The 12,918-nt window shown below is 42.8% G+C and overlaps 5 protein-coding genes and 1 non-coding gene across 7 annotated transcripts in view; 3 read left to right on the forward strand and 3 right to left on the reverse strand.

The window, feature by feature from the left end:
• The window catches only part of polybromo, a 5,293-nt gene extending 4,312 nt beyond the window's left edge, over positions 1–981 (reverse strand). Inside the window, exon 1 of the mRNA NM_143031.2 lies at positions 1–981. This exon is cut by the window's left edge and continues 58 nt beyond it. Within this exon, the coding sequence (NP_651288.1) occupies positions 1–894 (894 nt within the window). The 5' untranslated portion in view covers positions 895–981.
• A 185-nt stretch (positions 982–1,166) lies between these two features.
• lili (lilipod) lies at positions 1,167–9,734 on the reverse strand. 2 transcript variants are annotated; one of them, NM_001276001.1, is made up of 9 exons: positions 9,298–9,734; positions 5,084–5,208; positions 4,828–4,967; positions 4,537–4,767; positions 4,319–4,387; positions 2,700–3,202; positions 2,408–2,639; positions 2,185–2,341; positions 1,167–1,307 (listed from the first exon to the last, which is right to left on the reverse strand). In NM_001276001.1, the coding sequence occupies exons 1-9, from the start codon at positions 9,370–9,372 to the stop codon at positions 1,280–1,282; spliced, it is 1,560 nt and encodes a 519-aa protein (NP_001262930.1). In that variant the 5' UTR covers positions 9,373–9,734; the 3' UTR covers positions 1,167–1,279. The 2 variants fall into 2 exon arrangements, with proteins under 2 accessions (NP_001262930.1, NP_651290.1); NM_143033.3 differs by lacking the exon at positions 1,167–1,307 and having other exon boundaries at positions 1,389–2,341.
• On the forward strand, positions 3,343–4,399 carry CG6980 (uncharacterized protein). The gene is made up of 3 exons (NM_143032.2): positions 3,343–3,805; positions 3,864–3,986; positions 4,059–4,399. Exons 1-3 carry the CDS (start codon positions 3,408–3,410, stop codon positions 4,288–4,290), a joined length of 753 nt encoding a protein of 250 aa, NP_651289.1. The 5' UTR covers positions 3,343–3,407; the 3' UTR covers positions 4,291–4,399.
• Positions 9,735–9,983: 249 nt separating the features above from the next.
• CG34150 (uncharacterized protein) lies at positions 9,984–10,652 on the forward strand. The gene is made up of 4 exons (NM_001043291.2): positions 9,984–10,019; positions 10,071–10,214; positions 10,275–10,356; positions 10,420–10,652. The coding sequence occupies exons 1-4, from the start codon at positions 9,999–10,001 to the stop codon at positions 10,584–10,586; spliced, it is 414 nt and encodes a 137-aa protein (NP_001036756.2). The 5' UTR covers positions 9,984–9,998; the 3' UTR covers positions 10,587–10,652.
• CG5808 (uncharacterized protein) lies at positions 10,625–12,729 on the reverse strand. The gene is made up of 2 exons (NM_143034.4): positions 11,041–12,729; positions 10,625–10,978 (listed from the first exon to the last, which is right to left on the reverse strand). The coding sequence occupies exons 1-2, from the start codon at positions 12,672–12,674 to the stop codon at positions 10,651–10,653; spliced, it is 1,962 nt and encodes a 653-aa protein (NP_651291.1). The 5' UTR covers positions 12,675–12,729; the 3' UTR covers positions 10,625–10,650.
• Positions 11,481–12,853, forward strand: asRNA:CR46096 (antisense RNA:CR46096). The gene has a single exon (NR_133445.1).
• The last annotated feature ends 65 nt before the right edge of the window (positions 12,854–12,918 follow it).

Consider the following 12,918-nt stretch of genomic DNA (forward strand, 5'->3'; position numbering starts at 1 on the left):
CTCCAGCTCAATACGCCGCTGCGTAAAGATCCGTTTCAGGGATTTGGCGTCCTTATAGATCTGAGAACCAGGCTCGTTGAACAGACATGCGTTTTTGGTCATTTGTAGCAGATCCCGTTCCATCTCCGCCAGCGAGGAGTAAGCGTTCATTTGTATTTTGGTCGCAATCAGGCGCAGATCAATGGGATGCTCAATGACATCGTAGTAGTCTGGATAGATTTTCTTGGAGGGCAGCAGTTGGAACATGCGGTGCATTAACCGATCGCCCACGGGATCGGTAGCGGTCATAACGGAGGCGAAGAGCTCCTCGTACTGGTTGTACTCGTCATCAGTTGCTCCATCGCCACCAGGTTCAGTGCTGCTGGTCATTCGGCGCACTTGGCGCGACATGCGTCTGGCACGCGGCTCCTCCTCCGCCAATCCATTTGCCTCCATAATGCGCTGTCTCTGCGAATGAATGTGCTGCCACAGAGAGACTGCGTCCTGGTGCTCGCTACTGCCCGGTATGTAGAAGGCCTTGGCATTGCCAATAAGCAGCTCCAGGTCGGCCATCAGATCATCCAAATCGTCGTAGGAATCGGTTTTCAGCTTCTGCTGAACCTTGAGCAGATCAATGGGATTGACCACCACGTCATAGTACGAGGGCTCTTGCCGGCGCTTCGGCACGCGGATGAAGGTGTCGCACAGCATTGAACCGTCCTCCTTCTTTATGTTCCTTATGGAATCGTACAATTGCTGGCACAGTTCTGTGGGATCGAGACGGCGCTTTTTTCGCGCCGATTGTGTCGTCGTCTGCTGCACCGGTGACTGCTCCGGCGTCGAGTCGTCCAGCTGCAGCGGATCCTCGTCCTGCCGGCTGGATATGCTGCTCGCCCGGCGCTTGCGGCTCAGCATCGTGTTATCCCTGTTCTTATTACAGTTAAAATCTAAATATCCGATAATAAGACGCCACACAAAATGCCACAAATTCTGGGAATGAGCGAAAAAGTAGTGGTGGGCGAAAGGTTCGATAGTGCGCGGTCGATATATAGTTCGATAGCCGGCCACTTGCGTGGTGAGTTATCGTAATCGAAGCGCGCGGTGGTGAATATTATTTTAAATGGTATGTTCCCACCAAAAATCATATTTCTTAACCAAATAAACAAGCTGAACATCATTTTACTTAAGTTCTTTATTATAGCATCCCTAAAGCATCATTTAAAGTTTTAATTAAGTCATTGAATCACAGCAATATCGTAGGTAGTTTTCCTTAAATTAGCTCCTTCTCGAAAAAAGGCATTCAAGCCAATAGAAACAACGAAGTTAGGCTGAAAAAAAAGTTAAACAGAACAATATTTAATTTAAAAGTCAGCAAAACGCAAGCGCGCAATTAAAAAGCCATGATATTTCGATTAATTTAGTAAAATGCTTTGTTTATTATTATTTTTTATCACATAAGTTTTAGACGCTTGTTAGTGTGTGATTGTGTGAATATTGGGTTACAGATTTGAGTATGCCGTAAAATGAAATGAACACGCCTCATCGTTTCGCTGCTTAAGGAACATTGTTAAAATCTTATAAAAATAACTGAAATATACGTGGATAAATAGCGAAAAACATGTATGAAATGGAATTCACTCTGAACGACAAGAAACGAAATTCTAAACTACGCCTACTGCAAATTGACTGCGGCTTATGTTGCACAATTACATCTTCTATTTACATGCTAGTTATTGGCGAGATTTCTGCGAATATCATGGTACACGAGTGCCATTGTTCTGTGTTTACTGGCACCACAGTGATATGCTGGTGCACTGTGAGGACTCTGTCTGTATAAAGTACAACAATTAAGCACAACAGTTAACATTGCAAAATTTAAATATTAGTATCAGTTCTGCACAACTATACGTGATCATATAACATATGTAAAGGTATATTATATAGTTTCAGCTGCCCATCTCCCATGTTTTTCTCGTGTCTTAACAGTTCATTTCGTTTGCCTTGCGACTAGCGGTGGTATTGCGACTGCTCTTACGACTAAGGTTACGATACTTGGTATAGAAACTTGTTAGGCTCTTTAGCGGCGACTCGACAAGGCGCCTCACCTCCTGTCGGTTTATACAAAACGCATTGTCGTGTCGCTTGCGCCAATATCAGTTGATGAAGCTAATGTAGTTAGTAAAGAGCACATAGTTCTCCACTAACCGGGCTCTTAGCTCCCGGCGCACCGTAGCCGTGAATTTGTTTGCCAAGCACAGGGCAGTTGTGGTTCCAAAAACCAAATTGTAAAGCAATACAATCTGGAAGTTTCCCAACCACTCGATGGCTCCAAAATCACCCAGCAGGTCAAAGTTTGTGATGCCTGTAAGAATCAATAATAGTCGCTTTTAAACACTGTATTATTCATTAGTAATTTGCCACAGCCTACCTATGATCCTGCTGAGAAGCGGCAATGCCGACGACAAAACCAGCATGAAGCCACAGTTCAGCATTAGCTGTGGCAGCGAAGTCTGGCGCCGCTTGGGACAAACCTTGCGCATGAACGGCATGCTGTAGAAGCCCACCACCGAGGTGGCGCCGAGATAGAAGATGAGACACACCTCCAGGCCGGCACCAAAGGGACCCAACTTCGAGAGCGAAGAGATGCCCAATGCGAATTGCTAAATAAGGGAAACAAACTCAATAAGCATTCGTCTTACGATCCCTGCAGTTAGACCTACCCTTGTGCTTAGTGGCAGCGCCTTAATGCCAATAAGGAGCTCTAGTGTATTCTGCACAACCAGCAGAATGGTGACAGCTGTGCAGAAGAGCAGCAGCAGCATGGCCAGCGGATAGACGAATGTGCGTTGGAAGGTGCTCGATGTGCGCAGCTTGTCTAGTTCCTTGCGCTCGGAGTCCAGTTCTCTTAGTCTATCGTTGAGCTCGTCCACGTCACTGGCCATCGCCTTGCGCTGGTATAGATGAGCCTGGGAGTGTTGCAGCAGTGGCTGGGGATAGAAGGTGCGCCCACGTCCCAGACCAATCCGATTGCCAAGGCGACCTCCGTTGGCGGCATCCGCAATGCTCACGTTGTGCAGCTCAATGTGCGCTAGCTTCCGCTTCACGCTCGCCTCCTCCATGTAGAAGGCGCTAAACTCCTCGTTGACGTCGCGCAGTAGCATAGGTCGCACCAGCACCTGGTTAACAACGCCAAAGAGGCGCACAAAGCCATACGGGGTGCAAACTGTAAGAAAACAAAACGGTTGTCCTGGTTACCAAACTTGTACATGCCTTAATATTAGTATGTAAGATCTAGAACTTATTTCTCGTTGTGTACGAAACGTAAACAAAGGTCTCTTTGACATCCCACTCAACTTAAAAGACATTCTGTTCTGAGCAGTCGAACCAGTCGGTATCTTAACTAAATTTCTATTCCTTACATCTTTAAAATGGCAAACGAAGAGGTTAAAGACAATGCCCAACTTAAGGCAACTATGTTAAACTGCAATTTGAACCCCAGTGTCGCGGATGATTTTGCTGAGTTCGAGGCAACCCTTGCGAAGATCGATTGTATACTGCAGAACAAGGCACCCTGTGACGATGAAGATTCAAAGGCAGGTGGCGATGCCAAGGAGAAGATCAACTTTGACAACTTGGATGTGGATAAGGTGCGGCTTAAAGTGAAAGAAAATCGAACAGTCATCAACAGAAAGTCTCTAGAAGAAGACAATGAGAAGCAAGTCAAGGATATGAACCAGAAGAGTTTCATGGAGCAGGTGGAGAAGGATGCCAATGATCGTGCAGAGGCACGTGCCAAAGCCGAATACGAAGCAGAACTACAGAGAAGGTAAACTTAATGGTCTCCCTAAAATTATAATATATTGTATATAAGGATAATTTTTTAGTCAGGGAAACGAAGCATTTCGCAGCCAGAAGTACGAGAAGGCAATCCTACATTATGACAAGGCTATCATCAAAGTTAAGGACAGCGCTATTACATATTGCAATCGCGCCTTGTGCTACATCAAGTGAGTTACAATCTTCAAGCCTTATGAGCTATCCTAACAAGCCTTCTTCATCATTTTATTTCCATCTACCAGGCTACAGAACTATAAGCGCGCCCTCAAGGACTGCCAGTACGTGTTGGAGAAGCTGCAGGAGAGTAATCTCCGCGCCTGGCTCTACCAGGCCCACGCCTACAAGGGTTTGAAACAAGACGACAAGTTCGAGGAAAGCGTGGTCAAGGCACGTGAACACAATCCCAAGCAACTGGCGTACATTGACAAGTACATTAAGCAACTGGAAGCCGATCTTAAAGCACTAGAAATATAACTTATTTAATTTTGCATTATATACTCACTCAGCATAAGCATGACACCCAAAAACGAGACACACGAATAAAGAAACGGCAGGTGAACACTGCCCAAATCTGTGAAGCATGAAAAGCGGAAATTAGAAATGCATTGTGCATCAGAATCCAATCCCAATTTGGGGATGGGCTTGTCAGGGGCGCGGAAAGACAATTGACATTGGAATTGATCTCTTCCGCACCCGTGCATCATTACATTATATACTCACTTAGAAACCAGAAGAATTGAAGCTTTTCAATGCCAAAGACTGCACTTAGGACGGCAGTTAGTACGAGGACAATAATGGCCATCAGCATAAATACTGTAAAGGTTTCGTAGACTCGCGGCAGGATGCCCTTCTTGTTGCCGACGAATCCCGTGGATTCCGAGAACAAATAGACAAATGGCAGGAAGATGAACAGTGACAGATTGGAGAACAGAAATACATGGTTCCACAAGCCTGAAATTGGCATATTAAACGGGTTAGTCAGTGTTCCTCGGTGGATAATGTAGTACTTACCCTGTATGAGTGAACTGTTTAGCCATTTCACATAGTAACTGTTGGGATAGAGGAGTAGCACCTCATTGCTGGCAATGGAAACGGGCAGCAGCATGGCAGCCCCTTCGGCAACGGCCAGTGTGAATGTGCACAGCCAAAAGCTATGGGGTTGGTTGGGTGGAAAAGGCAAAAGCAAAGAAAACCATTCATTATTGCGAGTGCAAGTCAAGTGACGCGGCAATTAGCGACACAGGTTGTTGACCACTGGATGCCTCACCTTATGCGATAGACCAGCACCTCGTCCTCGTCATTCGAATAGAGATCGTCACGGTCGCGCCGCCTAAAACGTGAGACGACCACATAGGAGCTGGAGTACAGCAAGATTATCAGTAGCAAGAATATCTGAAAAGAACAATGCAACATGGCAAGTTAGTAAGCTTTATGGTTTTATCAGCTAAGTAATATTTTACTATAATATAATCAAATTTATTTTCCCTTAGAAACTGCAACATTTCGATCGCCCTCCTCAGGTTGGTTAATTACGTAAAACCCAAAGTAAATTTAGACTCGATTGTCTTTTTTGTTTTATTTTATTGAGGTTTTCATAGCACATTTCCCCACATATTCTTGTGTTTAAACAAATGTCAAAAAGTAAACACATCACCCACGCATCTCCTTTGTTTTGTTTTTATAAATATTTGTCATTACCGCCAACTGTGTGCACATTAGCCAAAAACATTTTCGATTCGTTAAGTTAGGGAAATCTGTATTAATCTAGCTCGGTGAATATATTACTTATTGATACTGATATGTGTACATGATTCAATTTAGTGTCAAAGTCTGGCATTTTAAGCGTTTCAGGGTCTAATCGTCAAAAACATTGCCAGAGTGATTTGAACTTTTGTTTGCGGACATTTCAATTTTTCAATTTCCGGTATGTATGCTTAAAATAATATTATGTATGTATATAGAACAGGTACTCAGGTTTCTTTTGCCTACAACCCTATATCACCATAAACCACTTGGCAATCGATGAAATATTATGACCGTCAATTAGACCAATAAAGTTAATTTCGTCTGCGTTCAAAGGTCACAAAAGAAAGCTTATCTGTGGCCAACGACAAAACATGAAACATTTGATAAGAACTAAACCGATAGCGGTCATTTAAATCCCATTGAATGTCAGCAACATTTGATTATCCGTACTCTTGACTATTAAATCCGAGTAGGTTGGCAATTTGAATCTTCATCAGCGATTTCCAAACATTGGACCCATCATTTGCAGGGTAAATATATTTTTGGGACCGCGAAATATAGATGCCAATCACATGGCACACGTCATATTTTCGCTTTTTTTGTGTATGCGAAAAGCGAAAACAAAACAAAACGTAAATGGATACGAAAATACAATAGTCTAGGCGCACAAATAAATCATTAAGTGAAGATACTTTTCATGTTATAGCTAGCAAAAAAAAACTTGGGGAAAAAATGCAGAGAGAGCAAAAAACATTAGTTTATACTCACGTCCCTGCTGTGTTTTGCTATTCTTTGTTTGCTATTCGAGATATTTTCAGTGGTATCTGTGAGATACTCTATTGCGTTATACAACGCGAGTTTTAATTAACTTATAACTTTATTCTTCTGCCTGCATTTGACCAGATCAATTAAATGAAATTTTCTTTAATTGCTCGCAGCGTTTCGCATTTCGGGATTCCAACCTTTCATCTTGCCATTCGAAATGACCTTCTTTTCAGTCAACATTTAAACAGTTTTCTCTACACAGTAGACAAAAAATATGATCAAATATTAAAAATTAAATATAGAGACGTAAATCGCCTGCTATCAACAGCAGAGTGCGTCGCTTTATTTATAGAACCCAAGTGTAGATCATGGAAAAATGTAGATACACTGAATGGCAAAACTATAAGGTTGCAGTATAATTAAACATCCAAAAGTACACATTTTGCGCATCTAGATAACGAGGCATTCGAATACTAATGTGATATGCACAGAGCATTTTTATAGAATCTAGGCCAGCTATGCAGCTATGAAACGCAGTGTATTTTCTAGACTATGACGTGTTAAACTTGAAACACATAGGCGACGAATACCAACTGATATGAGAATCTTATAATATGTACGCCAGGCATTCCTGAATGGAAACAATTGAGCCAGCGATCTTCAAGCTTAGTTTAGTGCTTGTCAGTCGAGAAAACGTGCAACTGCAATGCGCAGCCCCAAGTGGCATTTGTCACGCTCCAAGCGATTTGGATTTGGCCAAACTAAACGATCTGTGCCTCGGAATTAGCCGCACTTGCATCGTAGGCGAACGACGAGTCAATGACTTGACATGAACTCGAGGGGGAACACAACACGCCCATTGAAATGTGGACGACGATTTGGCTAAAAATAGCAGCTACGCCCAAAATGCAGCCAGAAGCCAGCGAAAACGACGACACTGTGGCCAGGCCAAAAGGAGAAGGGAAGAGGATCGCCGGTCGGACGGGTTTTGGCTTGATTTGTAGACAACTTTGCCGGTGAATGGGCTGCGAAATATTTATACTTTTCTATACCCAATAGTTGTGCCGAACAGGGGTATATATTGTATCCATATGTGCTGCAAGGTGGGTTGGTCTACGCCTATTGATACCTCTTCATTTTATCATTTCAGATAATTTTTTAGAATGTAGCGTCTCTTCAGATTCTCAAAGTGGAGAAGAGCTGTATGAGTCGTCCCAATTGTTTTAATGACTCCAAATAAAAATGTGTTTTCTAATGAGGGGAACTGCATTTGCAAGACTTTTGGTCATGGTTTAAGTTACCCAATTCAGTTTCTTCATCAGACTTTTCCCTAATCACTACTTGGGAAATGACTAAGAACATAAGTGTGGTGTTACACAATAAGTTTGTATGTATTTTCTCAGAATTTCCTGCTACTACACTTGGCATTAGTGGTTTTAATTCGGGTTTGGCTTTAGGTTCCTGAATTATTTATGAGAGCTTTGCGTTGTTTGCATTTCATTATTGCATGGAGTCCCACACATCACGTATTCGGTATGTTGACCCACATTCTGACGAATTATTCAATTTTCGGCCATCCAATGCAATCAGAACCGCTGACTGAAACCAGTTTCCATTTCCTGTTCCTGTTCCAGTTCCACAGAATCATCCTCAATGAAAGAAATGTGTATTTATAGACGTACAAATCATAATCGGTGGCATAAAAAGCAACCTGCAAGTGTATTGTATCTACGCCAGTCTATGCCAACCCTTTCAAATGTGTCCATTTAACGCCTCGTCTGCCATTGTTTAAACAGATCCAACAGCTGATCACGACAGCAGACACTTTCAGTGACCCAGACGGTACCAAATCGTGACCACTAGCCGTGCACTTGAAATCTGGCCTGCAAGTGTTTTGGCCATTTAACCGAATTTTCACAAAAGGAAATTAATGCCTTGCGCAATATAATAAACATGTGTTTTTATTCGATTCAGTCTGTTGTTTACATAAATCACTGGTTTCGTTTATTACACGCCCAACATTTCTATAAATAGTAGCTCGAGTGAAACACTTTCACTTGTTGCTTTTGCTTATGTTGCCTTTCTTTGTTTTTGCCTGAATTGTTTAAAATTTGATTTCAATTGAAAGTTCTACGATATTGGTACCAATTAAGTGAAGTTTGTTGATTATCTTATCAATACCTTGGACTTCTAGTTACCTTCCATTTTTCAAATAGCAAAACCTAAGCATTCTGATAGGGCTTATGAACTCACAAGAACCAATTAACTTAAGGGCAACATTACTGGGAACTATTAATGAAACTATTTAAGCCTGCCTTCCATTTGGATATTGGAATTTAAATATTCAACAAGAATGGAGAGTAATATTTTAATGAAATTTAAAACATATATTTTAAGAACCTATTGTTCTTAATTAATCTAATTGTAAACAAGAACATGTAAAAAAACATTTGTTTATAAAGTTCTAATAATAAAATAGAAACGAATAAAGCTTGGTAATGGTAGCAAGTATCTCGCCGTCGAATCATCGATTGTGTCTAAACTCTTTGATTAACAACAGGTGTCCGTCCGTGTGGGCCACTTTTGGTGTGTCTGCGTGATAATTTTCGCAGCTCAAATAGAAAGTGCAAGAAGAGAGTGGCTATCGCCGCCACTTCCTTCCCCGATTTTATATACAAAGCCCAAACGCAGGCGCCGAATGTGCTGACCACTGTAGTCCGAAACCGATAACAGAACCATAAACAAATACATTTCTGTAGACGACCAGCAACTGATTTCTCTGTTTATCAAAAGACCAGGCGAAGTGTGTGTAATTTCCAGAAGTCGCACGCATTTTACACCCAGCCACATGTACAGTTAGAACAACAACAATAGGGACAGCTGCGCCCTGAGTTCTTGTTGTTGTTTTATGCGTAGTGGGGTGGGAAATTGGGTGGAAAGGGGATGAATTCAATCCAGAAAAACACTTACAATGTGCTCGCGTACTGTATTGTGGAACAATTGCAGCTTTAGATCCGTAACCTCCTCCTCCTCCTCTTCGTCCATGCCCACGAAATATTTGGACAATTTATCGCTGGTAGCCAGTTTTCACAATTTTTCCTAGATCACGCCTCACTTAAAAATGTTACATACACATTTGACAGTCGCCAGAGTCTGTCAAATTCCTATGGGCAACAGTCCTTCTTAGTAATGCGCTCCAGGTTACAAATTTTCTGAATTAAAGTCGCTGTGGCGCTGCACTGTCTGATTTCGCACGGTAATTGTGATTAATTTAGTTAACTTTTTGATGCCGCATTGCCTTTCGACCCGTTTTGCGCTGGTCACTAATTTTCTACTAGCATTCGAGCCGATTTACGACCGAAACGTTAAAAGATTTCTATAAACTGGCGTCAGATTGACCGCATCTGCTAGAGGTGGACAATTGACGATAGGTCGATAGCTTTCGATGTATGTGCTTACGTTTAGAAAGGAAAATATTGAATCTCTAAAAAAAAAAAAATTGAATTGGAAAGAAAATACTGAATTTAAAATTTTTATTGACCTCTATTATTAGAGAAAAAAATATTATACCAATGCAATATCTTCAAGTTAAGAAAACTGTAACCCTAAAAACTATCAATTGGTTCAGACATTCTGGCAACCTTACATCTGTCAGCTGTTACCATACAAAAATGTCCAATTTGCGGCGCCAGGTAAATTAACTTAAAATCATAAATAATCGGTTAATATTGTTTGTATTCCAGGTTCTCAGTGCTTTCAAGAAGCTCCACCGTACACGACAATACGTTTTTCAGGGGGATGCCAATGCTTTGGCGGCGGGACGACTAAAAATCAACGAATCTTTCCTGCAGAATCGTAATGAAAGCAGCGAGGATGAAATTCAAAAGGTTTAACCACTTTTTGTAAATTCTAACTAAGTACATATATGGCAATTTGGCAAATTACAGATGATCAAGCTGGCGCAGGACGTGGATTTGGAGCTGCGAACGAATGTCATCCAAGCCCAGAAAAAAGAGGATGGTGTTTATGGTCAGTGGGGCATGGCGATTACATAAAAGAGCGCTCAAAATTAAAATTTGGCTATATTTACAGAACTAAGGATCACGCCAGAGACAACGCGACTCGACAATGTGGTCTTTAATCCTGACGCAATTATCGAAAAACCGCGCAGGCAACGCGGCGACAAAAACACTGAAGGTTGCTGCGGTGGCGCTGCGATGGCGGCGCTGGAAGCCGAAGTCCAGGCCCGCAACAAATAAAAATATATTCAATATTTAGCTGTAGTCAAGATGGTTTTGTTCTGATTAATTACGTCGTTTATCTTTAATTTCTATTATGTTTCTTCTTCGATTTGTGACTACTCTTTGACTTGGACTTCTTTTGCTTGGATTTTGTACTCTTTTTGCGTTTGCTGCGATCGTCCGACGATGAGGAGCTGCTAGAGCTGTCCTCGGAACTATCTGAAGATGTGGAGTCGCTTTCGGATTCCGAGGAACTTTCACTCGAATCTGAACTGCTGCTAGCTGCTCGTTTCGATTTCTTGGCTTGCTTTTTGCTCTTTTCCACTGAAAGTTTTCTTTTCTTCTCATGACTCTTGTTAGGGCTTGAGTGAGTGTCCATTCTATGGTCTTCCCGGTTCCTGGATTGTTGCCTATAAAAAGATAGATAGATAGTTAAAGATTTTGTATACATCCAGATGCTTAACATTTTTACCTCCGCTCTGGCGATCTTCTTTGATTCCTGGAGGTTTCTCTATGCGATCTCTCATCGTTACGTCTTCCTTCTTGAGGGGAATGGAATCGCCTGCTGTCATTGCGATCTCTGTTTTGAGTCGGTCTTTTTCCAGTTTGATCTCTAGATCTAGAACGCCTTCTCTCATTTTGTTCCCTTGGCCTAGAGCGTCTTCTTTCCTTTTGGTCCCTTGACCTAGAACGTCTTCCTAATTGGTCTCTAGGCCTAGAAGGCCTTCTCTCTTCTCGATCTCTTGACCTAGAGTACCTTCTATGTGTTGCATCCCGAGACCTCGATGACCTTTTTTCATTGCGATTCCTTTCGCGATTTGAGTTCTCTCTGACTGACTCATTTTGCGATTTTTTCGATCTATAAACACTTTTTTCATCTTTTTCCTTCGATCTGGTGCGTCTTTGCAAATTCTTTCGAACATCTCGTTCGCTTTGCTCCTGGTGTCGCTGTTCTCTCGCTTTTCTTCGCTCTGCAGAGCTCATCCTATTTCGAAAATCTTCCGTCCTGTTGCGCTCCTTATGGTCTTCTGTTCTGGACCGGCCATTGTTTGGTTTCCTGTGATCTTTGTCGTCTCGCAAATTGTTAAAATCCAGCTTTCTATAGTCGCCCTCAATACCACGTCCTTTGCCCCGCCAGGTGACCTTTGAAACGGATTGGGAGAAGTCCACGTGGATGCGTCGATCGTCGATAAGCACATTATCCATTTTGAAATATGCGGCCTCACAAGATTTTTGATCCTCGAACTCCACAAAAGCATATTGCAGAGAATCTCCCGTTTTGCGGTCGCGAATCACCTCACATCCTTTAAGCACGCCGAAGCTACTAAAGATTATCTCCAGATCATCGTCGGTTGTAACAGGATTGAGTTTGCACACAAACAAGACATTTTCTGGCGGAGCCATGTCTGCATCGGGTAAATCGCCGACAATCTCAAGGATTGTGGCTCGAGCCTTGGCCTCTCGTTCGGCCAGCATCTCCTGCATCTCCTCCGCGGTCATGCCATCAGTGTCATCGATATCCTCGTCGGCAGCGATGCGCCCGTTCTTCAGACGCTCCGCACTGGGCGAAGGTGAGCGACTTGGAGCCTGAAGGCCGCGCGGATTAGGAAACGGATCCTCAAGCACAACAGTGTGTGTGATGCGTATATCCTGGTAAGGACGGAAGCTGTCGTCAACAATGGCGTCGTTTAGCTTGCGCAGCACCTCGTGACCTTCCACCACTTCACCGATAACGCAGTGGTTGCCGTCCAGCGATGTTAGGTTCTCACCCAGCGTGAGGAAGAACTGGGATCCCACCAGATTCTTGCCTGCACTGACCAGCGATAGCATTCCGGCACTGGAGTGGTTAATCTTGGGCAGGAACTCCGCCTCGAAGAAGCGCTTTTGCGGACCCTCCACCACGCCCCAGATGGAGGATCCGCCGTCTCCAGCTCCACTCGGATCGCCTGTTTGGGCGATGAATCCCTGCTGCACCGTGTGAAATAGATTGAAGTTATAGTACTTCAGCCGGCACAGCTTGAGGAAGTTTAGGCAGGCAATTGGGCGCTCGCTGATGAACAGGTCGACGGTCAGGTCACCCATCGTGGTTTCTATAACCACCGACATTGTGCGAATTCACAGATACCGGCAAAATCAAGGGATAAACAAGAACAATATAGAGGTGGAGAAACATCGATGCCAAATCGATATCATCGATGCTTTCGAAAAATCACAAACATCGATGTTTTTCGAGGAATCATCGATGTTTTTCCATCTCTACTGCGCATCGGAGGAGAGAAGTGTATAAATTGTAGGTATAAATTAATTATCCAAATTTTCTAATACAATTATTAATTTAATGTGACTTATG

Source organism: Drosophila melanogaster, chromosome 3R (genome assembly GCF_000001215.4).
Source record: "Drosophila melanogaster chromosome 3R".
Classification (NCBI taxonomy): Eukaryota; Metazoa; Arthropoda; class Insecta; order Diptera; family Drosophilidae; genus Drosophila; species Drosophila melanogaster.

What these genes read in the sequence shown, in the direction of transcription:
- CG6980 (NM_143032.2), top strand. Translation starts at nt 3,408, where the DNA reads ATGGCAAACGAAGAGGTTAAAGACAATGCCCAACTTAAGGCAACTATG. An exon ending in GAAGCAGAACTACAGAGAAG is followed by an intron (nt 3,806 to 3,863) that starts GTAAACTTAATG and finishes ATAATTTTTTAG; the next exon opens with TCAGGGAAACGAAGCATTTC. An exon ending in CGCGCCTTGTGCTACATCAA is followed by an intron (nt 3,987 to 4,058) that starts GTGAGTTACAAT and finishes TCCATCTACCAG; the next exon opens with GCTACAGAACTATAAGCGCG.
- lili (NM_143033.3), bottom strand. Translation starts at nt 9,372, where the DNA reads ATGGACGAAGAGGAGGAGGAGGAGGTTACGGATCTAAAGCTGCAATTG. An exon ending in AAACAGTTCACTCATACAGG is followed by an intron (nt 4,768 to 4,827) that starts GTAAGTACTACA and finishes TGCCAATTTCAG; the next exon opens with GCTTGTGGAACCATGTATTT. An exon ending in TCAATTCTTCTGGTTTCTAA is followed by an intron (nt 4,388 to 4,536) that starts GTGAGTATATAA and finishes CATGCTTCACAG; the next exon opens with ATTTGGGCAGTGTTCACCTG.
- CG34150 (NM_001043291.2), top strand. Translation starts at nt 9,999, where the DNA reads ATGTCCAATTTGCGGCGCCAG. An exon ending in TGTCCAATTTGCGGCGCCAG is followed by an intron (nt 10,020 to 10,070) that starts GTAAATTAACTT and finishes TTTGTATTCCAG; the next exon opens with GTTCTCAGTGCTTTCAAGAA. An exon ending in GCGAGGATGAAATTCAAAAG is followed by an intron (nt 10,215 to 10,274) that starts GTTTAACCACTT and finishes GGCAAATTACAG; the next exon opens with ATGATCAAGCTGGCGCAGGA.
- CG5808 (NM_143034.4), bottom strand. Translation starts at nt 12,674, where the DNA reads ATGTCGGTGGTTATAGAAACCACGATGGGTGACCTGACCGTCGACCTG. An exon ending in AGAAGATCGCCAGAGCGGAG is followed by an intron (nt 10,979 to 11,040) that starts GTAAAAATGTTA and finishes ATCTTTTTATAG; the next exon opens with GCAACAATCCAGGAACCGGG.